The 27,301-nt window shown below is 40.8% G+C and overlaps 2 protein-coding genes across 2 annotated transcripts in view; both read right to left on the bottom strand.

The window, feature by feature from the left end:
* Positions 1-2,925: 2,925 nt before the first annotated feature.
* Positions 2,926-15,275, bottom strand: Rabif (RAB interacting factor). Its single transcript, XM_046463817.2, has 2 exons — positions 15,143-15,275; positions 2,926-6,380 (listed from the first exon to the last, which is right to left on the bottom strand). The coding sequence occupies exons 1-2, from the start codon at positions 15,266-15,268 to the stop codon at positions 6,135-6,137; spliced, it is 372 nt and encodes a 123-aa protein (XP_046319773.1). The 5' UTR covers positions 15,269-15,275; the 3' UTR covers positions 2,926-6,134.
* Positions 15,276-18,615: 3,340 nt separating this feature from the next.
* Positions 18,616-27,301, bottom strand: part of Klhl12 (kelch like family member 12) — a 30,556-nt gene continuing 21,870 nt past the window's right edge. The window contains exons 7-12 of the mRNA XM_046463813.2: positions 23,047-23,153; positions 21,990-22,185; positions 21,352-21,510; positions 20,933-21,031; positions 19,772-19,958; positions 18,616-19,599 (exon numbers count right to left, since the gene is read on the bottom strand). Coding sequence (XP_046319769.1) covers positions 19,473-19,599; positions 19,772-19,958; positions 20,933-21,031; positions 21,352-21,510; positions 21,990-22,185; positions 23,047-23,153 — 875 coding nt within the window. The 3' untranslated portion in view covers positions 18,616-19,472. The remainder of the gene's footprint in view (positions 19,600-19,771; positions 19,959-20,932; positions 21,032-21,351; positions 21,511-21,989; positions 22,186-23,046; positions 23,154-27,301) is intronic.

The following is a 27,301-nucleotide window of genomic DNA, read 5'->3' as shown; positions in this document are numbered from 1 at the left end:
ATTTTTTTGGTACCAGGGATTGAAATCAGGGGTGCTTAGCCACTGAGCACTGTCCCCAGTCCTTTCTAAGTTGCTTAGAATCTCGCTAAGTTGCTGAGGCTGGCTTTGCACTTGATCTTCCTGCCTCAGCCTCCTGAGTTGCTGGGGTTACTGGTGTGTGTCACTGCACCCAGAAAGTTTATATTTTTATTTTTTTGGGAATAGGGTCTTGCTATTTTGCCCAGGCTGACTTCAAACTCCTGGTCTCAAGCAATCCCCTTGCCTCAGCCTCTCAAGTAGCTGGGACTATAGGGGTTATTGGGTTTTGAGAAAGTTCTATAATGTACTTTTTTTTTTTTTTTCTTGTGGTACTGGGGATTGAACCCAGGGTCTCATGCCAGTCAGACAACTACTCTACCACCAAGCTATATCCCTAGCTCCCTCCTTCTCCTCCTCCTTCTCCTCCACCAAGCTATATCTCTAGCTCTCTTCCTCCTCCTCCTCCTCTACCACCAAGCTATATCCCTAGCTCACTCCTCCTCCTCCTCCTCTACCACCAAGCTATATCCCTAGCTCCCCCCTCCTCCTCCTCCTCCTCTACCACCAAGCTATATCCCTAGCTCCCCCCTCCTCCTCCTCCTTTTTTTTTTTTAAAGATATATAGGTATCTGCTGAAATACTTAAACTTGTATATCTCCTTGAACATATTCAGCAGTTATTTTAAAGTCTACATTTGAAGCTCCGGTATCTGCAGGCATGATGGGCCTCTGCACTGTCCGTTGTTTTTCTAGTTTTCTTACTATCTTGTCTCATATGCCTAGTTACATTTTGTTATATTCAGGATTATTGCATTAGTAAAATTTGCTTGTAGAAATAATTTGAGATTTAGAATTATATTTTCCTCCAGAGAGAATTTTTATTTGCTTATGCCATGGGTTTGGGGAAACTGACACTCTGGGAGCACCTTAATCTTCTTTCAAGGTTGATATGACTGGAAGTTGAGCAGCAATCCCTTATGGGAGTCTATTTCCCTCTTTCCATTCACCTATTTTTTCTGAGTTGCAAAGGCTGATGGTCTCCACTGAAAGCAAGGGACTGTCCAGGACTTTAACAAGTCCTGTCCATACTTTTGGAAAACTGTCAAAACACACTGATCTTGGGGTTGGGATGTAGTTCAGTGGTAGAGCACGTGTGAGAACCTGAGTTCCATACCAACACCTGCCCCAAACACAGATCAGCCTCTGAACAGCCTCCAAGTTTGAAAACTTTAAGCCCAGTTTCCAGGCCTCCATATCCTCAAGGTCCTGGTCTAATAGTATTTCAAAACCATGTTTGCTCTCTGATGTCTTCAAATAGATTGTTTCCAGTCTTTTGATTTTTTTCAAATTACTAAAAAAAAACTTTATTTACTATTTAGCTTTTTGACTCTGCTGGTGCGTTTGGCACTTGACAATTTTCTGTTCCTAGTCAGGGAAACCAGGCCTGAGCCTGTCACGCATTCAGCACACATGGAACCACCATAGAATTTGCTCAGGTGCTTTTTCGTTTTAGACAATCCCTTAAAAGCTTGTGGGATCAACCCCTCTAAGTATATCTGGGCATGTTACATGTGCTTTCCCAGGCTTCTTGAGATAAAGCTAAACAATTCTATTACCAGGGGTGTGAGGAAGTCTAGTTATGTTAGAGAGCCTATGATGGCATGTCAAATCCTGCACCACACCAAGTGTTTATAGACACAATTCTTAGCATCAAGAGTTGAAGAGATTTTTTTTCTTTTTTGTAGTACTGAGGACTGAACCCAGGGCCTCGAGCATGTAGGCAAATGTTCTACCTCTGAGATACACCCAGCTTTTTTTTAAATCTTGCGACAGGGTTTTGCTATATTGCTAATGATGACCTCAAACTTGCAGGTTTCCTACCTCTTAGGATTATAGGCATGAGCCACTGTGCTTGGCCTTAAGCAATTTTAAAAATATTTTTCCAGGCTATCTAGTTACCCCCCATCGGGATAGTCAATCTAAATTACCTATCTACCATTACCAGGAGCTTAAGTCCTCATAATTTTTGTGTTAGTTATTTGAATGGTCTTTTACAATATGCAAAATGTTAGTACACCACTGTCCTTTTTTGTGTTTAAAAAACATAATTTTTTTTTCTTTTGTATTGGGGATTGAACTCGGGCACTGGACCACTGAGCCATATCCCCAGCCCTATTTTGTATTTTGTTTAGAGACAGGGTCTCACTGAGTTGCTTAGAACCTTGCTTTTGCTGAGGCTGGCTTTAAACTCGTGATCCTTCTGCCTCAGCCTCCTGAACCACTGGGATTACAGGTATGTGCCACTGAATCCGGCTACTAAAAAACATAATTTTTATAGAAACAATTAGGCCCTTGCACAATTACTCCCACCAACAAGAACTGTGTGTGGTTTCTGTCTTGGTGTTGGGATGGAACCCAGGGCCTTGGACATGCTAAGCATGGAGCACTATCAATGAGCTCCAACCCTGCTCTTGAATTGCAGGTTTCTATACTCATGGCAATAAGCATGGGTTACCTCTTGGGTACTCTTGGCAAACATTATGAGAAGTGGAATTGCAGGGCGTACACTGCTCCTCCAGCAGTATAAAAGAGCACTCAGTTTCTGACCTGTGTTAACACTGGGTTAACTGATTCACAAGTGTTTATGGAGAATCTATTGCGTATGATATAACAGATACTGATTAGTTAGGTGGTTGTGAGAACTCAAGCTAAACCCTAGAGTTCACATTTTAGCTCTCTTCTGCTTTTCCAAGTTACGTATTCTTCCCAAATAGGTTTTTTTTTTTTTTTTTTTTTGCAGGGGGGTGAGGTGCTGGAAATTGAACCTAAGCCCTCACATTTGCTTGGCCAACTTTCTACCACTGAACTACATTCCCAGCCCTCTTCCCAAGTATGGACAGAACTCTAATTTCCACTGTTTAAATTCTTTTATTTTTTTCAAATCAAACTGAAAAGGTAGAATAGTCAACTCAATATTTTTGGTTACTAGTGCAACAATGTTTGGCAATTCTAAAAACAGGAAAAACAAGTAACAAATAAATGTATAAAATTTTCATTAGAAGTAAAATGCAAATAAAAACAATATACTATTTTTTTCTATCAAAGTGGCAAAACATTTTTTTAATGATAATAAATACCCAGTGTTCGTAAGGGTCAGAAAGTGAGTGCTCTTTTATTCTGCCGGAAGAGGGTAAATTAGCACAGCTTTTTGAGGAACAGGTGTCAAAACAGCAAAGCCTTGGAAATGTGCACACCCTGCAATTCCACTTCTCATAATGCCAAGGAAATAATTATGAGTGTGGATCCAAACTGAGTGTGGTGGTGCACGCCTGTAATCCCAGATATTTGGGAGGTGAGGGCAGCTTGGACAGTCTAGCGAGACCAAGCTCAAATTAAAATAATAAAAGGTCAGATGTAGCTCAATGGTAGAGCCCTTGCCTACCAGGTGTGAGGCCTTGGTTTCAATCCCCAGTACTGCCAAAAACAAATTTAAAAAAATGTGGGATATGGGGCTGGGGATGTGGCTCAAGCGGTAGCACGCTTGCCTGGCATGCGTGCGGCCCGGGTTCGATCCTCAGCACCACATACAAACAAAGATGTTGTGTCCGCCAAAAACTAAAAAATAAATATAAATAAATAAATAAATACCACAGTTTCTTTTTTTTTAAAATATTTATTTTTTAGTTTTCGGCGGGCACAACATCTTTGTTCGTATGTGGTGCTTAGGATCGAACCCGGGCCGCATGCATGCCAGGCGAGCGCACTACCGCTTGAGCCACATCCCCAGCCCCAATACCACAGTTTCTTTAAAAAAAAAAAAAAAAGTGGGATATAGAATTATATCATCAATTATAAAAAACTGCAGGCAACCTAATAGTGGGTTATAGAAATAAATTATAGTGAAGTGATACAATAGAATATAATAATAATAATAATGGTGTACATGGATGGGTAGCTACTGACAAGGGAAGATATTCACCCTTTTATTGTTTTGCAGTGCTGGGGACTGTACCCAAGTACTCTACCATGGAGCTACATCCCCAACCCCTTCACTCTATATTATTAAACAACAACAAAAAGCAAGTTATAAAAGAGTACAGTATGAACTCACATTTCTTTTAAAAACTGTACATGTAATAAATACATATAAAAACAATGAGAAGGATATGTATATCCTTGGCATTATCATTGGTAATCTCTGGATGGTAGAAGTCTGAATTAACTGAAAAAAAATTACACCCATTTTAAAATTTTATTTTAACAAACATATACTGTTTTTTTGCAATTAAAAAAAAGAAAAGTTAAAGGCTAATTTTAAAAAATGCTGAGCTTAGGTTTTGACTTGTGATGTGAACGGCCCCATGTCCCTAGGGGCAATTATTTGGTTTTGTTCCTCTGACATGAGTGGGTAATTCTCATTTGTTCATGAAATCTCATAATAATGGACATTTGACCATATGTCAGGAAAAGTTCTCTGTTTCTACTGGAGCTCATTCAAGCTGACTGGGGAAGGAAGCCACCTTTCTAAGCAAGTAGGTTAGTTGCAAAACTATGCTCAAGGCCTGTACTTTAGTGGGGAAGTCCTTAGAAAGTTCTGGAATGAAGGGAGAAAGAAGCAACAGATGCAAAGGAAGGGACTTAGTCCTAATTTCAATGTTAGGCCTCTGGAGGTGGGGTCGCTCGGAGGACACCTAATATTTAGTCATACAGATCCCTTTAAGAAAGTAAGTCATTTCAGAAAAGAAAGGACAGAATATTTGCAAATCATGGTGAATACTTAAGCTTGCTAGTATCAAACACAGCAACCCCATAGCAATAGAAGAGGCATATTGGTGGGAAAAATCTGTATTCTGGATTGGTAGGGAGATTCTTTTGAATCAAAACTCTGAGGAACACACTGAGCATGTCTGGTAAATCATGATGCTATCTATTATAGAAGTCTGTCCTAAGAACAAGGGAATAAAGTTACCTGTCCAGAGGAGATAGGCAAAGGCCTTTCCCTCATATATCCCATATCCTCCAGTCTCCAGGAGAGGCTGGTTAACTGTCAAGCTTGTTTCCCTTGGGTGGCTCAGATGGGGTAGACAGTCTGAGGCTAATGTACAGGATGTAGGTATGAGGAGCCAATAAAAGGAGAAACCCCATTAACTTTTGAAGGAAAGAGGGGCCACATCCATCTTTGCAATAAAATACCAGTGTCCACCCAGAGCAAAGATTCTCAAACATGATATTAGAGATGTACCCAAAGTAATGTGTTTCTCATTATTGATTTAAATACTGAAGTCTGTAAATGTTTTACTTTTAGAAATAATAAATTAATGTAGATAACAAGGTTAGCCACAAAGCAGTATGTCTCAGATATGTGTATGCCTTTTTTTTTTTTTGGAGGGGGTACTGGGGATTGAACTCAAGGACACACAACCACTGAGCCACATGCCCAGCCCTATTTTGAATTTTATTTAGAGTCAGGGTCTCACTGAGTTGCTTAGTGCCTCACCATTGCTGAGGCTGGCTTTGAACCCTTGATCCTCCTACCTCAGCCTCCCGAGATGTTGGGATTACAGTCGTAATCTGTGCCCAGCACGCGTATGCTTTCTTTCTTTCTTTTTTTGTGTGGTGCTGGGGATTGAACCACTGGCCTTGTGCATGCGAGGCAAGCCCTCTACCTACTAAGCTATGTCCCCAGCCCCCGTATGCTTTCCTGAATGAGAGAAAAAGATGGAGTTTCAACTATCAGCACATGAGCATCTTTTGTCATGTCATGGCTAAAAAGTTGAATACTGCTCTTCTAGAGCAAGAAAAAAACAAAAGCAAGTCCTGGGTAAAAGAGAGCCTCGGCAGAGCGCCAGGGACGAGACTAGATTTGTGGAGGTATGACAGTGTCTTAAAACGAGGGGAAAGGGGGATCAGGACGCGTTATGCATGTGGACCTGGCCCGAGGCATGCAGGGGGCGCGGAGGAAGGAGGCCTGGCCCTGTGCGTGCTCCAGTGGAGGTGTTGGTGCTCGCTGCTTGTATTAGTACAGAGAAGGCAGCACAGGAGTTACAAAGGTCCAACGCCAGTTCTTGTGGGGAGAGCTTTTATACTTGGGGTGGATCTGAGTCCCCATCCCCTCAGTTACTCATGGGAAACCCGTTCCAAGGCCACATAGAAACTGTTCTTGTCATCGAGGCAATGCCAGCCAATGGGTCCAATTTCACAGTCTGCGCAGACCAGAAACTTGATGTTGCCCACATCCTTGGTGAAGCCCACATTCTCAAAGATGAACATGTCATCCACCAGCCAGTGCTCCTGGAGGAGATCGCCTTCAGGGTTGCTGCTGTCAGCCAGAGCTGGCTTCTTTCTCATGGAGGGAAGGAAAAGCTGCAGTGGAAGAGAACATAAGGAACATACAAGCTGAACTGGCCCAGTCACATTGTCACCCTCATTCTCTTTACACTTTGCTCCTAGCAGCTTTCTGAAAGGGAGGAAAAATGAGGAGCCCTTTCCTCAGGATATAGACTGGAATGCTGAGTGGCTCTTCTGGGTCTAAAGAGAGATGGAAGAGAAGCTCGCCTGGTGGCTTCCCTGCTGCACTGACTGATGTGGGGCTTTCAAAGCCCCACATGGCCCCAGGCTCTCCCTGGCTCACTGTGCTCCAGGCACACTGGCCTTGCTTCCTGCACTAGCACAAGTCTGCTCTGCCCTCAGAGCTGGGCATGGCCGGCACCTTCTTTTTTAAAAATATTTTTCTAGTTATACATGGACACAATATCTTTATTTTGTTTATTTTTATGTGGTGCTGAGGATCCAACCCAGTGCCTCACCATGTGCGAGGCAAGTGCTCTGCCGCTGAGCCACAACCCCAGCCTGGCCAGTACCTTCTTGGTATTCAGCTCAAATATAACCTCAGGAAGTCTTCTCTAACCAGCCTGAATTAGCTTTCTATACTGCCCACTGCATTTTTTTTTTTCAAAAAGAAAGTTTGATTGAAGTATAAGTATGAACAATTCATAAACTACACATATTTAAAGTATACAGTTTGATACATTTCAGCACATTTATGCACCGGTGACACTGTTACCATAATTAAGATAACTAATACATTCATTACTGGTAGCAGTTTCCTCATGCTGCTTCCACTTTTTTTGTTAGTATTTTCTGATTGATTATCATCATCATTAATATTTTTGGTATTGGGAACTGAAACTAGGGGCCCTTTACCACTGAGCTACATCCTCAGCCTTTTAAATTTTGAGACAGAGCCTCATAAATTGCTGAGGGTGGCCTTGAACTTGTGATCTTCCTGCCTCAGTCTTCTGACTTGCTGGAACTACAGTCATGCACCACTGTGCCCAGCTGCACGCGACTGTTTTAACTTCCTCCACAAGAGCAGTTTATAATACTTTAGCTGCATCCAGAATGCTGAAAGACACAATGCCCCTCTGCTTCTCATTATTATTGCTGTTATCTTACTTTCTTCTCACCTCACAATATATTTCTAATGCATTTCCAAACTGCAATACTATAGGATGGCCTTGGTGTGCTAGTCTGGCACTGGAAATTAGCATGTATTAATACACTGGAGGTAGCAGAATTGAAACCTGGGCCACATTGTAGTGTGTAGAGGATCCCTGAGGGGTGGGAGGGAGCCCTGATCCAGAACATGTCTACTCCACATCCTTTAAGCATCTAGCTTATTAATATTATTATTTGTGGTGCTGGGGATTTAACCCAGGGGTGCTCTGTCACTGAGCTACAACCCCAGCCTTTTTTTTATTTTGAGACAGGGTCTTCCTAAGTTGCTGGGGCTAGCTTCAAACTTGTGATCCTCCTGCCTTTGCCTCCTGAGCAGCTGGGATTACAGGCTTGTGCCACCATGCCCAGCCAGGCATTTGGCTTATTAAAACATATCTCTACTACCCTTTGCTTTGTGACCTGAGATGTCATCTGAAGATGTTAAAAATATGAAATTTTTCCTCCTTCTGCTACACTGTCATTTCAGTCCGTCTTTGCTTCATCTGATAGTTAAATGTGTCCCCAATGCTTTGTCTTACCCTAAATGAAAATGAGAACAGCAGAGACTTAAATATTTAAGAGTTGGGAATCAAAATTCAGGAACCAAGACACTTGAATTCCAGACCTTTCTGTAACTTTCTGTGAGTGTGAATTTCCAAAAAAATATTACTGGTCTGTCCTCTGTCTTGCAGGTGTGAAGTCACACCAGAAGCAGAATAACTAGTTAAGACATTTGGTAACTAGTTAAGATATTCAACCAAGAATTCAGTGTGTCCAACAAAACAGAGTGCTTAAACCAACTGTCTTTAGGAGGTGCCCAGCAAAGGGGCACCAGCTTCCCTTTCCTGTTCCCGATTATAGTGCAAAGCGTACATCTGCAGTGTCTCCTCTGGTAGCCACGAAGACCTAAGACACTGCTGTTATTAACTGTCATTCATGGCATCATTTTGGGTCCTGTTCCACACACTCCTCAACACTCCTGTTTTTATTTAGCTCCTATAAGCCAGATCCACATGTAGTAAGACTACACCTTCGAATGCACACGTACGTGCACATCTGTGCCTGGACCTCAACCTATTCATCCCAAGGCCAAGAAAAACTCTAGGGCCAGGTGACTGGCTATGACATCTGGAATAAAATAAGGCTTTCTGAAAAGACTGTTGGGGTGAAAATAAAAAAAAAATTCATATCAGGGGCTGGGGTTGCAACTCAGTGGTAGAGCACTTGCCTAGCATGTGTGAAGCAGAGTTCAATTCTCAGCACTGTATATAAATAAATAAAATAAAGGTCCATTGACAATTTTAAAAAAAATTCATATCAGATTTAAAGCAGGTGTCTCAGTTGGTGACCAAGGTTGCCAGTGATATCCTGGCCAGGTAGGTTATCTTTGTTATCAGTACTACAGCTAGTTAGTTAGTACCCCTACTCCTGGACAGCTTCTTCAGGAATAGATAGAACACCACAACCCAGTGAGCTTCTGTTGATGCACTGTTCACATTTCCCTTTTAAAAATAAAACAGCTCCTCTCATTGTAAAAATACATTCTCATACAAAACTTGGCAAGCATGCTACAGTTTGAATGAGAATAAAAACTGTTATAATGCAGAGTAAACTTCTGTTAACTTTGTGGTAATTATCTCCCTTCTGTGAAAACTTGTGGTTTAAACATATCTATAAATTCTTTGATAATTCTCTGCCAGGAGGTGGAGCATGGACAGGCCAAGATGACTGCCTTGGCTATAAGGCAGTGAAAGTGCCAGGCTAGCTTAAAAAGGGCATGCAACTTGTGTTTCTCTTGGGATACTTGCTCTGAGGGCCTTCAGCCATTAAATTAGAAGTCAGATTACTGGGCTTGGTGGTGCATGCCTGTAATTCCAGCAATTTACGAAGCTGAGGCATAAGGGTTGCAAGTTCAAGACCAGCCTAGGCAATTTATTTATTTTTAAAATAATTTTTTAAATTGTAGATGGACACAATATCTTTATTTGTTTATTTTTATGTGGTGCTTGGGATCAAACCCAGGGTCTCACGCATGCAAGGTGAGTGCTCTACCACTGAGCTACAGCCTTAGCCCCAGCCTAGGCAATTTAGCAAGACCCTGACTCAAAATAAAAAAGGGCTGGGATTGTGTAGCTCAGTGGTAAAGCGACCCTGGGTTCAATCCACAGCACTGAAGAAAAAAAAAAAAAGGTAAGTGAAAATAAATAATAATTAAAAAAAAACAACCCAGAAATTCCATGTACTTTTTACCCGGTTCCCCCTAAAGGTAACAGTTTGCAAAACTGCATAATATCCCAATCAGCATATAAACACAGATATAGTCCATAGATTTAATTATTCAGATGACACCAGTTACTTCTCATTTGTACACTTGTGTATTTAGTTCTTTTGTTTTTTTCCCCTTCCTATTACTGGGGATTGAACCCAGGGCTGCTCTACCACTGAGCTACATCCCTAGCCCTTTTTAATTTTGAGACAGGGGGTCGCTAAGCTGCCCAGCCCAGGCTGGCATCAACTGTGATCCTGCCTCAGCCTCTCGGGTAGCTAGTGCCACCATGCTCAGCATGGGCGTATTTATCTATACCATTTTATCACATGTAAGTTTGTATATCCACTGTCGCAGTAAGACAGTGAATAGTTCCATTGCCTCAAGGACCCTCACACTGCTCTTTTATAATCACACTCAGTGTACCCCTACCCCATTTCCTATCCTCTGGCAACCACTACCCTGTCTTTTGCTTATGAAAAATTTTGTCATTTTGAAAATGTTATGTAAAAGGAAGCATACAATATGTAATCTTTTAAGATTTCTTCCTTCTTCTTTCTTCTTTCCTCCCTTCCTCCCTTTTTTCTCTTTTCCCTCCCTTCCCCCTTCCCCTTCCCCTCATAATGGGGATTGAACCCAGGGGTACTTAACCACTGAGCCACATCTTTAGACCTTCTTAATTATTTTTAGAGACAGGGTCTCATTGAGTTGCTTAGAGCATCACTAAATTGCCTCAGCCTCCTGAGCTGCTGGGATTACAGGTATATACCACCATGCGTGGCATGAGTCTTTCTTTTGATTCATATCCTATCCACTTCATGGGTGTCCACCCCCATGGCTCCCTCCCCACCTCCATTCTAATTACCTTAATTCCACTTCAGCCTCATTTCCTGCCACCATTCCACCCTAGGACTGGGAACTGAACCCAGGGGCACTCTACCACTGGGCCATACCTCCAGCCCTATTTTGTATTTTATTTAGAGACAGGGTCTCACTGAGTTGCTTAGTGCCTCACTTTTGCTGAGGCTAGCTTTGAACTCTCGATCCTCCTGCCTTGGCCTCCGGAGCCACTGGGATTACAGGCGTGTGCCACTACACCTAGCTCCCCAGCCCTGTTTGAGACAAGTCTCATTAAGTTGCTGAGGCTGGTCTTGAACTTGTGATTTTCCTTCTGCAGTGCCCTGGGGATTGTAAGCATTTGCCATTGTGCCTGGTTTCTGTCACTTTTATCAGACTATGTTCAGTTCTTCAGATGTACTATACTTTCTCTCAGCTATGAAATGCTTTTCATCCTGACTCTACTCAGCTTAATTATAATTTCCTCCACTAAAAACTTTAGGAAAGGCTATGATAAATACAGGTTCCCTAAACCAAAAATCTGATCTGAAATGCTCCACTATCTGAAGCTTTTTGAGCATCAACATGATGCCACAAGTGGAAAATTCCACAGCTGGCCTCATTTGATGGGTCATAGTCAAAACACAGGTACTAAAATACTGCATAAAATTACCTTTAGGCTATGTGGAAAGGTGTATATTAAACAAAAGAATTTCATGTTTAAACCTGGGTCTCATCACCAAGATATCTCATTATGTATTTGCAAATATTTCCAAATCCAAAAAATCTGAAGTCTAAAACACTCCTAGGATGGGGATGTATCTCAGTGGTAGAGCTCCTGCCTAGCAAGCAAGAGGCTGAGTTTCATAGCTAGCAATGCAAAAGATAAAAAAATAAAACACTCCTATTCCCCTGCATTTTGGAAAAGGACTAGTCAACTTAGTCCTTTTCAAGGATAGGGATATTTTATTTGTGAAACCAATTCTATGAATAAAAAGAACATAAATCACATGCTACATAAATAGTGCAGTTTTAGTGCTGGCTAAACATACTGATCCACTATATCCAAACTAACACATTATTTAGCTGGACTCATAGCTTTTAATTCATTAATTTATTTAAATCCAAACATTTCCTAGGTTCTAACTGATGTGCAGTCTAGTTGTACAAGATGTAGAGACATGAACCTCATTGTCTAGTGTATAAACAGCAAACAATACAAATATTTTAATAAGGTCAACTGAGATGATAGATGTGAGAGTGCTTTCCAGTCTGTAGGCCAGGATTTCTCAATGTTGGAACTACTGACATTTTGAACTAAAGATTTCTTTGCTCTGGGAACAGGCCTGGGGTTACAGGATGCTAAGTAGCATCTCTGGCTTTTACCTGCTAGATGCCAGTAGCACCCCTCCCCAATTTGGACAACCAAAAAAATCTCTAGACATGTCTCTAGATTTTTCCCTTTGAGGGACATAACTATGGAAACATTGCTTTAGACTAAAGAACTATGGAATATGAGATGCAGTAATCACTGCACCCTAGATCTTTTTTTTCCTCCCTCAAGGTTTCTAAAGCTTTACAGGGTTTCAGTTAGGGAGTGCAGTGCCCTTCAAGTTGCAAATTGTTCTCTATAAGGGCAGGGACTTTTTTCTTCTTCCCTGAAATATATAACTCATAATAGGTGAAGAAGTAATAACTGGTTAGAAATCTTCCACGAGATCTCAACTTCCTGTTCACATCATATCCTAGAATTTATGTTATTTGTGGAAAGAAAGGAATACTGAAAAATAGTACTAAAATCAAGGGGAGATCTGGGTTGGATCAGAGTAGGGCTGCTAGAGTCTGGGGAAAGCATAATATTCTTCCAATAGCCTTTTTCAAGAAATAGGAAATTTCCAGAAACTCTGAAGCAATGGTAAAACACAAACTAAATAGACAAAAACAAAAGACCCAAACAAACAACCCTATCTCTTTATGTCTTTTAAAAAGAGGGAGGTGGCACATGCTTGTAATTCCAGTGACCTAGGAGGTTGAGGCAGGAGGATTGCAAGTTCAAGGCTCACCTGGGTAACTTAGTAAGACCCTATTTCCAAAAAAAGAGACCAGCAATGTGCCTCATTGGTAAAGTACTCCTGGGTTTAATCCCCAGGCACCCCAAAATAAAATAAGGGAAAAATATTAGCCAGGTGTGGTGGTGTACACCTGTAATACCAATCTACTCAGGAGGCTGAGGCAAAAGGATTGAAAATTCAAAGCCAGGGAGACCGTGACTCAAAATAAAAAATACAATGGGTTGGAGATGTAGCTCAGTAGTAGAGTCCCTCTGGGTTCAATCCCTAGTACTGCAGGGGAAAACATAAAAATAAAAAAGAGAAGAGAAAGAGGGGTGGTGGAGGTGAGCATTACACCTAAAAAACAATTCTTATGCTCCTTTCTAGAACAGCAGCCACTCTGTATGAAAAAGAAATGTAACATGCATAATGTAATTTGCTTACACAATGTTTGGCAACACTAGTTTACAATAATATATATCAAACAAAAAAATAATTTAAACATAAAATTACCCAAGAATTTTATAAAAAATATTTTAAATTGTAGATGGACACAACACCTTTGTTTTCATGTGGTGCTGAGAATCAAACCCAATGCCTCACACATGGGAGGCAAGCACTACCAATGAGCTACAACCCCAGCCTACCTAAAGGAAATTTTTTTTTTTTTCATATTGGGGATTTAGCTCAGGGGCACTCAACCACTGAGCCACATCCTCAGCCTTATTTTGTATTTTATTTAGAGACAGGATCTCTCTGAGTTGCTTAGTGCCTCACTTTTGCTGAGACTGGCTTTGAACTCATGATCCTCCTGTCTCAGCCTCCCAAGCTACTAGGATTACAGGCATGTGCCATCACGCCCAGCGGGAATTTCTTAATGTCTGCTTATAAAAGTAGACAACTTTCATAGCATGAGAACTGGATATGAATACAGTATGTACTATCTATGAGGTACCTTGCTAATGCTTTCACACAAATTCTTCCCTACATCATCTTCATTTTTCAGCCCAGAAATCTTAAGTTCATGGTTTTGTTTTTTTTAAGTTGTAGATATACACAATATCTTTATTTTATTTATTTATTTTTTTTAAGAGAGAGAGAGAGTGAGAGAGAGAGAATTTTAACATTTTTTTTTTTTAGTTTTTGGCAGACACAACATCTGTTTGTATGTGGTGCTGAGGATGGAACCCAGTGCCTCATACGTGCCACATGAGCACTCTGCCACTGAGCCGACCCCAGCCCTTTATTTATTTTTATGTGCTGAGGATCAAATGCAGTGCCTCACATATGCCAGGCAAGCGATCTACCAATGAGCTACAACCCCAGCCACTCATGGCAATGTTTATGAATGGTAAGGTCAGGATTTAATTTTGAGACCCATGTTCTTTCCACCTCTCTGTGATACTACTAACTTGGTAAAATAAGCCGAGAACTCTACTTCCAATCCTTGGGAGTCTTCCCAAGAGAGCAGGTGGGACTCCAACCTCTCTAGAGGGGAAGTCATCTAACTCCCACAGAATAAGGGGGGCGGTTTGATTCCTTTTTTCCTTCTCTTATGAAAAAAGGTAGTCTCTGCTTTGGAGGAAAAGGGGCTTCTTGCTCCTATACTGAAAACTGCACTTTACAATCAGTTCAACTGCATGAAATAATAAGTTGGTCTATGTTATTTTTTAAAAATCATTTGGAATGATAGGATATCATGTGGTTGAAATGAAATTATACTCCTGCACTTTCCTAAGGGTATGTTACATTTTAATAAAAACTTTACCAAAATAAACAAAAAAAATGTATCAACTTTCTCATTTGGAGTGACGGTGGTACGATGGGTATTAAAAGTCCTAATCTGAAGAAAAATTATTTGTTTTCCTTCGAAATTTATTTCCAGAATTTCTGATATCTATCTCACATGAAATGATTCGTCTCAAAACTGGCTTGTAGTGCCTTGGAAAATTGTGTACCAGGAATTATTCTGCGTATCCCTACACCAAAGTTGTATCTGGAGCTCCAGATACAGTGAAGTAAGGATCCGGGCGACAACAGATCGACGACTGAAATATGCACCTGCGGGTCTCACAGGTTGGCCAGAGCTCCTGGAAGCAGCGGGCTGGGGAGCACTCCTCGCACTAGCACGCGGAAACCTCCCTGGGCTCAGAGGGGCATATTGCCCGCGCTCGGGAGGGACGCCTGGGGGAGGCTGGCGCAGAGGAAGCTCTCCTGCAGCAGGATCTGGGAAGGTCCTTCCACCCAAAGGCTTCACCAGTCCCGGGGCAGCGGCCCACGCAGCTCCCGCGGGCACGGCCGCAGGGGCGGAGCCTCTCCGACAGGAGCCAGTGGGGCGGGACCTCGAGCCGAGGGGCGGGGCTTAAGAACGGCGCGAGGAGGGGCGCGGTCTCCGGAAATCCAAGAGCCGGGACACAGACTGCTTCGGCCCATGGAAGACTGCAATGGAAGCGGCCTCTAACCTGCCTTCCTACCTGTCGACGGGAGAAGAGAGCGGTCCCTGGCTGCAGCACGCGAGAGCCACAACGTTGGCACAGCACCGCCTTCCGGTTTCGGCCCTCGGCTGACACCAACTCGTTTGGGGGCTCCGCTGGCTCCATCGCCGCTGCCGCCACAGCCTCCCCTGCCACGACCACGCAGGCGCTGCTTCTGCTCGCTGGCTCTTGACTGCGCTGGCGCGGCTCAGCAGAGGCGGGGCGCGAGCGCACGATCACCCCCTCTGCGCAGGCGTCCGCTTCCACCGCGCTGTAACCTGCTGCGCAAGCGCCCTCATTCTTTGCCCAGCCCGGGTGGCTGTCAGCATGGCTTTGTGACAGAGGCACCTCCTGTGACCATTGTCAAAACCTTACTCCGCATACCCACCCGGTGACCAGGCTCCCTTTAGTATTTAGATCTAGACAAAGCATTAAGGATGGCCTTACCCTTCAGTTTTCTGCGATTGTAAGCGTCTTGCGAATGGATGGGGATATTATTGGGAGGAAATTTGGGTCGAATTCCCCCTTCAGCAAGGTCTAACCATGTTATCTTTTTTTTGTAGGAAGCAACTTAAGAGGGATGAATGCCATTTTGGTGTTGGAAAAGATGCGTGGACGTTTTTGTTACTCTCTGGTCTAATAATAGTGACTACTAGGCAGCAAAGCAACGTGCTTTAGTGGGTTTTGTAACTTGTTAAATCATTGCAGTTTCCATATGGGGTTGGCACACGAGGAAGGCAAAGATCAGAAATTTCTTTCCAGAGTCCATAGAATGCAGCTCTAAAATCGCTATTCTTCTTATACTATATCACCTCAATTATTAGTCTTTACACCTCCAATTTAGTAGTTGCATCTTAGTTACATCTCAGTACATTCGAGTACAATAGGTAACGTTTACTGAAATGGTCAGGGAGAACAAAATAATCTGCCCACCATCTCCTGCTGTTTTCTGCTGCTTCTTTCATTAGTTCCATTTTTAGTAATAATACACCAGACATGATGCTGCACCCTGAGGTACAATTAGGATCTCTGTATACGTGAATATAACCTGAACAGGAAGACACTTGAACCCAATGGCATGTAATAAAAAACATTAAGGAGCAAACTACTGTAAATGGACTGGGGAATACTTTTGTCTGGGGAGTTGAAAGGGCTTTACCTAGGTGACCTTTTAACTAGGCATTAAGAAGCGACTAGGATTATCAGGAAAGCAAGATTTAGAGGGAAAAGTATAATCCACGAACCAGGGTTTGAGCAAATTTAGGAATGGTAAATAGACCAGTGACAGAAGCACATTATCCCTGGGAGAAGGTAGAATGGGACTAGATGTCATGGGTCTAATGTCATACTAAGGAATTTTAACTTTAAAATATAGGTAATGGAAATCTATGGAATTTTAGGCTGGAAATCACCACAATATATACCAATAATCTCTTATATGTTAAGTACTGTAATGATTATATCTGAGCTTCACAAAATAAAGGAATCGGATAACAGAGGAAAAGAGTAGTAGTAAGGACATTAGGAGATTATTACCTCATGAATCCAGCATAAAGGCCCGAGCTGTCTGGTAGAAGAGAATGAAGATATGGGAATGGATCTGAAACTAAGAAATGTAAGAACTTAGAAACTAACTGGGTGTCTACTGTGATGACAGACAAGAGAAAGCTTTCCTTAGCTAAGTAAGTAGGTAACTGACTACTAATTATAGGAGCTAGAATAACGAGGAACCACCAAATTAGGGAGATCCTTGTGTACAAGTGAGAAAATGTGAAGGTGTGTAAAATTGGGGAATAAAGTAGAAAAGGAGCAGTGAGTTTTACATGTTGATTTCCTGTAGAACATTCAGCTGCGGCTTCATGTTTTACATGAATTTGGTGGCTTCATGTATTTATGAATTTGGCCTGAATTCAGGAATTGGTACTAGAGCCATCAGTCCTATACCTCCATTTCTGCCTCACCTGCAATTTCCCCTTAATCTCTTCCTGAGATAAGATGAGCCAGGTTTCACAGGTTGTGGTTAGCAAGCACAAACCCAAAAACAAAAACCCCAAAGATCAAACAAAACAAAAAAGCAATAATAAAAACAAAAATTACAATGTGTCAATCCATATGATAAAGAAAGGCTGGCAGGCCTCTGTAGTGAAAATGATTTCCTTTTATGCACTTCCTTTTGCTCTGAGAACATCCAAATTTTTGCAGTTTCGCAGGCCTTCTGCATAGCTGTTTACATCATGTGCAATAAATTGAAGTAAACAGAACAAGGACTGGGGTGGGAGGGTATGGTGGTACACATCTGTACCCAGTTACTTGGTAGGCTGAGGCAGAATCTCAAATTTGAGGCCAGCCTGGGGAAAATGGCAAGATCTTGTCTCAGTATCAAATAAAAAGGGCTGGGGATGTAGTTCAGTGGTAGAGTGCTTGCCTAGCATGCATGAGGCTCTGGTTCAATTCCCAGTATGTCAAAAACAAACAAAAACCTATCACAACAAAGGACTGGGGTGACTGAAAAATTCAAGTGGGTGCTAAATAAGTTCAAGACTGCACCTCTTTATTTCCTTTGGTTTCAAGTAAACTCCAGGTGGGAGAGGGGCCAATGAATACGACAAATTCAGATTAACATTGAACAGTTTGGAGAACCTCCAAACTGTGGCCAAAGTGCTATCTCTTACCCTTGTCTAACAAAAATAGCAGAGCTAGTTGGCACACACACAGTGAACAGATAGAAACAGGACCTACAGCTGATCTGTATGCCTATTCCTTAAAATGTCTGAAGGCAGAGCTCATTAGCAACAAACATGTATGTATATGTGTGTGTGTGGTGCTGGGGATGGAACCCAGAGTTCATGTATGACAGGTAAGTGTTCTGCCACGGAGCTATATCCCCTGCCCACACAAACTCTCTTAAAGGCATTTGAGACAGTTGACTTTTTTATTTTCTTAAAAAAATACAAAGGAAATTAATTCTGTAGGTCAATACAACTCAGAAAGAGGAAAAAGTGGAATTCCAGAGCAAAGGGAAAGTGCATCCTTGTTTTAAGTTATCACATTCCCACACTCCTATACCCATAATCAACAACTTTATGACACAGAAGAGGTCTGAATGGTAGCTCAGAAATGGTGAGAGCAGAGGTACTGGAACTAACAAGAATTTTGGTTGTTCTTGATTATTCTGTCCTGGGATGAATAAAATTCACTCGAAAGACAGGTAAGGGAAACTTATAGCAGGAAGAAGACTAAATGTACCAAACACAGCAGTAAAAAACACTTCTTAGCAGAAGTGTGCTCTTAAAAGAACGGGGCAGTAATCAGGTAGTTAAACTACCAGGTTGCTGCCACCCCCCACCCCATCCCCAAATAAATAGCGTAATAGTGTAGTAGTATTTGATTCAACAAAGAAAGTCTTTCACCCTTTCAAGATAAACATTGCCATGGCTACAAGAGCCCTGGCAGGAAATAAGATGATTGTAAAATCACAGGTACTTCTAGTTTATCCCCAGGTATATTTAAGCCATCTCCTCTCATTCCAACATTTGTTCATTCTGTATTCTCTCAGTCTCCAGTTCCAAGATGTACAGCACTTTACTTTTAGAAAGAACTTGGGGTAATAAAAAGATCTTTCAAATAATATATCCTTCTCAGTCTTCTAGGTTATATTTAGTGGTAGTGTAGGTTCACTCACATCCCATCAAACTCAGTTCATGTCACTTATTCTAACCTCAGTTTGGATATACCAAACCTTTTCCCTTAAGGGATGTCACACAGAACTCTTCCCTTGGCCCCCAAAGTTTTGATAGGGCTTTCCCTTTTGTTTTTTTTCTGAATGGAACTGTGGAGTCCTCAGCTCTTTGTAGATTAGAAAAGGTATTTGTTCCCGGGTGGGGGCAGGAGGGACTTGGCCTTGGATTTTACCAAGCTTACTCAAGCTGGAATCCCTCCAATCATTTAGACTGGGTACTGTCTATATGTAGAGGCCATACCCACCTTAGTTCTCTGCAATGTAAGAGGCAGAACACACACACACACTCCCAAGCACATGGTTAAGAAAGAAATAATAAGAAAGTGCTCCCCAGACCAGAGGGAGAGGCTATCTGGTCTCACATCCATTCACTGTGCATTCTCTTCCCTTGGGTACCTGTTTCACACCCTTGTGTGGGATATTACCAGCGCGAGGGGGAGTGTGGTCAAATAAGTACAATCATCACTGCACTGGTGCTTGTAATCACTCTGTGCACACAGTGAGAAATAGATATTCTGGAAAGGATCCTTGACTCTTCCACAATCTGTCCTCTGGACTGGTCACTAGCTCTGGATGGTGCTCTAACAATGGTCATTTCTCTCGGAGAACACACACACCAGCATCACAGCGCTGGGTTCCCATGGATGTCACTACTTCCCAACTGTCGATGATTGGGTCATAGCATTCAATGCTACTCAGCAGGGAATTGCCATCATATCTGAGTGGGGAAAAGCAAAAGAAAAGAAACGAGCATTATGTATCAGTCCTTCATTAGGGTTATCACTACAGATATCTCCTCCACCTAAATTGTCTCCACCCAAAAATGGGGTTTGGATCCCAGAGACTCTTGCCCTGGATGCAGGATTCTACTCTGGTTTCTAAATTCTTACCCTGCAATTGCATAGAGTCTCCCTCGAAGCACTGTGGCCCCTACATAACATCGCGGAGTGGTCATACTAGTGACAGTTGTCCAGGAATCAGTGCGAATGTTGTATGCTTCAACTGAAGAAAGGTGGGCTGTGCCATCAAATCCCCCCACCACATAAATATGGTCATTCAGAAGGGCTACTCCAGCACCTGGGGAAAAAAAAGAGTGTATTAGCCAAGTAATGTTATTGCACCTAGGATTTGAATTCTAGAAACAAAACATGGTCATTAATGGCTAGCTGAGCTCTGGGGTAGGCAAGGCATATGGAAATGCCCTACACAGGCCTAGAAAAAACCTAGGGCAGTATAGGTTTTTACATCTCCAGCCCCCACCTCCACACCTTCTGTATAGGGACTGAACCTAAGCTCTCTACCACTAAGCTACATTCCCAGACCCTCTTCTTGATTTTTTTATTTTGAGGCAGGATCTTGCTAAATGGCTCCAAGTGGCTTTGAACTTGTGATCCTCTTGCCTCAACCTTTAGAGTTACTATGATTATAGCTATGCCTGGCTCATCTGTAAACTCTCTGACTAGGACTTAGAATGATAAAAGAAAATTTGAAATGGTTCTCTTCTTCACCTTCATTAACTCAGAGCTCAATCTCTTCACAGTAGGAGAAAACAGGAAGGGGCAATAATGGTGAGAGGAAAGAAAGGAGTCATTACTTTGGTTATGGTCCAATATTTATCCAGAAGAAAACTGGAGGAGTAGTGTTTTCTCTTTTCTTACATACCCAGCCTAGTCAATTTCAAGAAGCTCTCAGTGAAGGTAAACAGCTATTGTTCTGTCCTTACACATTAGATGTTTTATTTAACATATATTACAACAACACAAAATTGTATTAAATATTTTGTCATGCAGGAAGGGAACAAAGACATTAAAATGAGTAAAACAAAAAAGTTTTTGCCCTCAAATTTATAATCTAGTTGAAAGTTTATCTTTTTCTCAATAATATTTAAAGAAAAGAGGCAAGGAAGAAACTTGAATCTAACTTATACAAGTCTATAGGGAAACAGGAATTGCAACTCTGATTTACTGATATTGTCCTGTACATTAATACTGCATGTGTAAAGATTTGACAGCACTGTTTCCTGCCTCCTCCCTCAAATCTACTGGTTTTACCTGAACGCTTGGTAGCCATTGGTGTAACATTAGTCCAGTGTCCAGTATGTGGATCGTATTTCTCAACTGAATTTAAAATATTCAAGCCATCATATCCTCCTGGAAAATAAAGTAGAGATCATTCCAACAAGAAAGGTAAAGCCTCAGGCCCATTCCCAGTTAGCATTCCCTTATAGCTTCACATAATTTTTTTAGTTTCAATTCTCCCACAGAGTTCTAATAACCCAAACAGAAATCTAATACTACCCTACTGTTTGCTTATAAAAAAAATGATAATCCCAGTTAATGGAAAATATATTGAGACAGACCAACAATCCTTGTGGAAGGAAGTCTATGAACTTAATTTGGATAAAAAGGAATTCTACCTAGAGTCTGCTAACCATTGAGTTCTCTCCATCCCTGCATCCCAGGCTGAATACCTAGACAGTAGATCACTCCACTGGCCACTACTAGTCCAGCACCCTCTCGAGCTGTCTGCATATCTCCTAGCATGCTCCACTGGTCAATGTTTGGGTCATATCGCTCCATACTGGTATGACGTCGGCTTCCATCAAAGCCTCCAGAGACGTATATCATATCTGTTCAGAATGAACAAATTACAGACTATTAAAGAATGAGAGATTTCAAAGAATTCTTTTCTTTACAATTCCCCACAGATTCTTCACATGTCTGGGAGCAAAAATGTTGTGTTTAACTGGGATAAGTCAATTATGTCTCAGAGATAAGGAAGATAGCACAGTTAAGAGATCTTTAAAAAGAATGGTGTAAGATGAAATTCTTAAAAGCATTCAAAGACTACCTGGGAATCTGAAATACAACTATCGCTAGTTCTCATCCAGCACAATGGAACTTGAATTACCAACTTTGGAGTCATTATTGAAAGATCCACAAATATCAAACAGCTTCTGTAACACTGTCAGTTCCAAAACCAAAAAGAAACATTTGACCTTGCCAGTTTATCCTCCATAATTCCTGCCAGATAACAGGAGAGGTAAGAATGCTGATACACTGGTCTAGTTACAGTGAGATGGAAACATGGTCTGCACAGCAAGCCTACCTCCCAGGGTGGTAGCTCCAGCAAGACCTCGTCGGACATTCATAGGGGCCACAGAATACCAGACCCCATCCTCATCTGCTGTGGAGTCTAGACATTCCACTGAACTGAGGCGGGAACGGCCATCATAGCCACCAATTACATAGATCCGGTCATGTAGGGACACTGAGGCCACATAACGTCTCTTACGAGTGATGCTCTATGGATTTGGGAAAGAAGAGGTACAGAGGATTTCATTCAGGCAAGTTTTAGGCCTTACATTTTGCTGACCTTTCTGTCTTTATTATACACCTCTTTGCTTCTTTTACCTGTCACATGAACTTTTCCTGAGGCAGTGGTTCCTCCTCAAGTGGCCTCCAGCTGAATGGAATTTTTGCTGTGGTGCTTTCTAGAAGCACATTTACCTTGTTCCAAGATTTCCAAGAGATTTCATGCCTTTCAACTACCCAGTGATTGACTTCAAAGGCACTGGGCTAAGAGACTGATATCCTTCTATAATGTGGAAAAGTATCCCCACATTGCTAATCAATCATAGGGCCAGTATTCAAAATTACAAAAGGAAGGACTGATCAAAAGATTTCCAAGTTTTCTCAGAAAATATTTCAGTACTGAAATAATAAATACTGAGGATGAAAGATACAAAGTTTTTGAGTTCAACTGAACACAAGTTTGATTTAAAACATTTAATACAGCATGATCAGCCGTACCTAAATAATGGTGGACAGCTGAATTAAATTCAAACAGGAACACCAATGTTCCTGAAGTTTAATCTTCTGATTTTCTAACCTAAACTGTTTATTGAGGGGCTTGGGGTGTAGCTCCGTGGCAGGGCACTTGCCTAGCATGTGTCAGGCTCTGGGTTTGATCCCCAGCACCACAAAAGAATAAAAATAAACAAAACAACCCATTTATGGAGTACCTACTGTGTGTGCAACATTGTAGTAAGAAACACATGTGGCTACTATGCTTTTCTACTCGTGGGCTAGACTGGTTATCATCTTAAGTCAGGAATGCAGGACATTTAAGCTCTCTGCCCACGAATGGTTTCACTACCACTTACTGGCAAAAAGCTCCACTCCTGAGTCTTGGGGTCATATTTCTCTACTACATCAATGGGAGACTGCTGGCTTCCGAAGCCACCAACCACCAGAAGCACTTCATTGGCTCCTAAGGACAAAGAAAAAATACGTTATGTCATCATCTTTGGCTCGGTAACTACTCCTAGGGAAGAATAAGCATACATAGCTCTAGGTTATCTTGTTTTATACATCACAGGGCTGCTTAGTGGGAAACTATTTCTTCTTAAGAGTCTAGCTCTTGAGAACCTGAATTTCTGAAATGAAAGTTTCTGGACATTAAAACTACAGAAGGTGAACCTGAACATTCCACTACATCATTTCATTATAGCTAGATGATTCTGGCTAACATTGTAACTGGGGTCCTAAATATAGTTGGGAGGCTCCTTTCCTGCTCTCCTCAGCCTGGAAAACCCAAATTGGAATTTTCTTTCTAATGAAGAAAAAAACATTTTCTTAACCCTATCCCAAAAATGGTGAGGGTTAAGGCTTAGAAACCAAGTAATAAGATTTTATTTGTAATTGGTACTGGGTATTGAACCCAAGGGCACTTAATCACTGAGCCATGTATCCTGTCCTTTTTTTAATTTTTATTTTTCGGCAGGGTCTCGTTAAATTGCTTAGGGCCTTGCTAAATTGCCAACGCTGGCCTTGAACTTGCAATCCTCCTGCCTTAGTCTCTGGGATTACAGACACGAGCCACTGCGCCTGGCAAGATTTAAGAAATCTCTTTTCACGAACATTTATTTTTCCAACTTGGCTAACTATATGATCACATTCTCTGTCAATTCATCAAAACTGTGAGGTTACCAAAGATGAAGCTTTTAAAGGAAAGTCATTCCTTCTATTTTCCCAAAGAAGCTATTCTGACAGCCTTTATTTCCTCCCCTCTCCCCTAAGGCCTTATTCTGATAAAAGATTTCCTGCCTTGGCTCTTTTCAAAGGGCAAAGTCTATGAGAATTCATGGAGAGAACAGTTGGTGGAGCTTTGGACAATTCAATCACTAGGAAGGCATTTAGGAGACCAAGCAGATCTTATAAGTAACCTGGACTTGAAAGAGCAAATGTAGCACACTTTGAAGCTGACAAGAAAGACAGATGAAGTTATGGATTTGATAATTATCATCAATGGCTGCTACAGTAATTAGGTGAAAAGCTAATATATTATCATTGGACACTGTGTGCTTCCTGATGTGATTGATGTATAGGAAAACAAACAAACAAACAAACAAAAAAACACTACAACCTGTGAAGTAATTTTTCCAAGACACTGAGCCTAAATCTTATCAAGCCTCTAGTATAATCACCAGTCTATACAAAATACAGGGGAAAGAAGAACATGTTAAATACTTTTATAAGGATGTAATTAACAAAATACAGAATAAGGGAAATTCTACAGGTCAAACAGCCTGGTTTTGTCAACAAACAAAGGAAAAACTAAACTATGGTTTAAAAAAACTATGGTTTAAAGACCTAAAGAGACATAGGACACCATTGCAATGTATGGACTTTATCTGATCCTGATTTGAACAACTTCAGTGTTCAAAAACAGGCAACAGGTGGTCATGGTGGTGGCACACCTGTAATCCAAGCTATTCAGGAAACTGAGGCAGGAGGATCACAAGTTGGAGGCCAAGCTCAATGTCAGCTTCAACAACGTAGCCAGGCCCTAAATAATTTAGCGAGAACCTATCTCAAAATAAAAACCAAAATGGGCTAGGGACGTAGTCCAATGGTAAAATGCCCCTGGGTTGAATCCACAACACCAAAACAAAAAAAACCAAAACAAACAAACAAACCCCAAAACCCTTAAAACAACTACTAATTATGGGGAAAAAAAATTAAAAACATATACTTGATATCTGATGATAATAAGGAACCGTATGTGTTTTTTAGACTGATAATTTGAATGTGTTTTTTTAAAAAACGTTCCTCATCTTTTTGGGATACATGCTGAAGTATATATTATCATAGAATTATATCCTGTTTGGAATTTGCTTTAAAATAGATAGGCCATGAGTTGTTAATTGTTGAAACTGGGTGATGGGTATGGGAAATCATTATATCCTCCTGATTTTTTTTTTAATAAATGTTTATAAAATTTTTCTTACCACACACTCACATATCCGTACATAAATCCCAGAATTAACCTCATATTTTAAGAGGGCACCTGTCTTGTGTACTTGCCAAATAAAGCAGACTCTTCCCCAAAGTGAGTGAATAAGTAGGTTTCAGTAGGCAGCTCCTTAGAAAAACAAAGCATCTGAATGCAGGTTCCTTTAATATTAAGCAACTTTTATATGCCTAAAATTTCCTCAAGCTGGAAGAGGTCAGAACCATAAGTTCTTTGTGTCTTCCATGGCCTGGCTACGTTGTTGAGGCTGACATTGAGCTTGGCCTCCAACTTTCATGGCAGCACTATCTCCCCTACCTATCTGCCTTTTTTAAAAAAAAATATTTATTTAGTTTTAGCTGGACACAATATCTTTATTTTATATTTATGTGGTGCTGAGGATCGAACCCAGTGCCTCGTGCATGCTAGGTAAGCACTCTACCACTGAGCCACAACCCCAGCCCCTATCTTCCCTTCTTACCCCACCTCTTCCCTTCCTGATTTGAACAGAGAATGTGAGAGTGATTGTTCTAACTAAACACATTTCCTCTTGTAGATGACACTAGGTGAAGATACCTGTAGGTAGAAGGGAATGAAGATAGCTACAACAACTGAGAAGTACTTCCTGCACTTGGCAAATTTTAATTCCACTGATTTAAAAAGATTAATGCTCTCATTAAAAAGATTTTTAAAAACTATTTTTCTATTCCACTGATTTTTCAACTGTTATTTTGTTGCTTTATGTAATTCCTAGATTAAAAAAACTGTCTTGATATGATTTTATTGAGGAAGCTTTTGAAAGATGAGGCACAGAAGCAGATAAGAAATGGATTGTTACAAAACCCAAAGAACTAACAGTACTTCCAGTTAACTGAAGGTTTCTCAGTAAACATTCTGTCTACAGCAGAACTTGGAAGAAGTGTCAGTGTGAGTCACTTGGGGAATTTATGGTTCCAGGGGGCTGGGCCCCAGGGTCATTAATCCCAAACATCTTTGTTATGAAAGACTTCATCCTGTGTTTTGAGAGACTAGTAATAATTTCTTTCTTCTTTCTTTTATTTTCTTGAAGTACTGGGGATTGAAACCACGGGTGCTCTACCACTGAGTTATATTCCCAGTCCTTTTCATTTTATTTTTGAGACATTCTTACTAAATTACCAAGGCTGGCCTACAACTTGTGATCCTCCTGCTTCATCTTCCTGAGTCACTGGGATACTGGCGTGAATCACCCCTCCTAAGTTATCTTTAAGAAAAAGCAACTCAAGCACTAATATAGTCATCCTGCCCTTTCACATAATTAATATGTGAATTAATGCTCTCATTAAAAAGATTTTTAAAAACTATTTTTCTAATTATTAATACAGAATATATAATACATTTTCACTAAAAACTTGGAAAACAAACATTATGCTTGTTTCATATGATGAAATACTATTTTATATTATGAAAAATTTACCCATAATTCCACAGTACAAAGACATATCAAAATGTAACATTATTTCCTTCCAGATGTGTTTCTACATATTTATAAAACAAAAATGGGACCATATATATTTATTCTGCAGTTTTTATTTCACTTTCCAAAGATATTAACAAAATATTTCAATACATGGTTATAATATTCTTAGGCATTTCAGGAATTATAATCACATATAAATATCCTTAGAAATGAAACTTTTCCTCGTTATATTTTGTTTTGTGTTTTGGTGCTAGGGATTGAATCTAGGGCTTCACACATGCTAAGCACACAATCTACGACTAAGCTATATCTCCCAGGTACTGATAATTTTCTTAACAAAGAAACTGAAGGATTGCTGGAGTGAAAAACATGAACTGGAAAAAGACTTCTGATAGAAGAGGATTTTTTGAGACTATACCAATTTATACTCCCACCAACACTATTAAAAGGCCAACTCATTCAATTCTCTGTAGCACTGAATATTGTTTTTTAATATCTAATATTCTGGTAGGAAAGTAACTGTTTTCATTATTATTTTATTACTAATAAAGACTATTATTAATTAGGTTTAACTTTCTTCCTTTATATTTACTAGTCAATTATATTTGTCCTTTTCTGAACTGTATAGTCAAGTCTTTAAATGGTTTTAACCCTTTACTGTGGTTGT

This window comes from Marmota monax, unplaced genomic scaffold, assembly GCF_021218885.2.
Source record: "Marmota monax isolate L192 unplaced genomic scaffold, Marmota_monax_Labrador192_F-V1.1 WCK01_AAM20220418_F8-fsc00099, whole genome shotgun sequence".
Lineage (NCBI taxonomy): Eukaryota > Metazoa > Chordata > Mammalia > Rodentia > Sciuridae > Marmota > Marmota monax.
This window is presented reverse-complemented; position numbering and strand designations above follow the sequence as displayed.

Coding starts and splice junctions, on each gene's coding strand:
- Rabif (XM_046463817.2), bottom strand. CDS start 15,268: ATGGAGCCAGCGGAGCCCCCAAACGAGTTGGTGTCAGCCGAGGGCCGA. Junction 6,381..15,142: donor CTCTCTTCTCCCGTCGACAG/GTAGGAAGGCAG, acceptor CTTCCACTGCAG/CTTTTCCTTCCCTCCATGAG.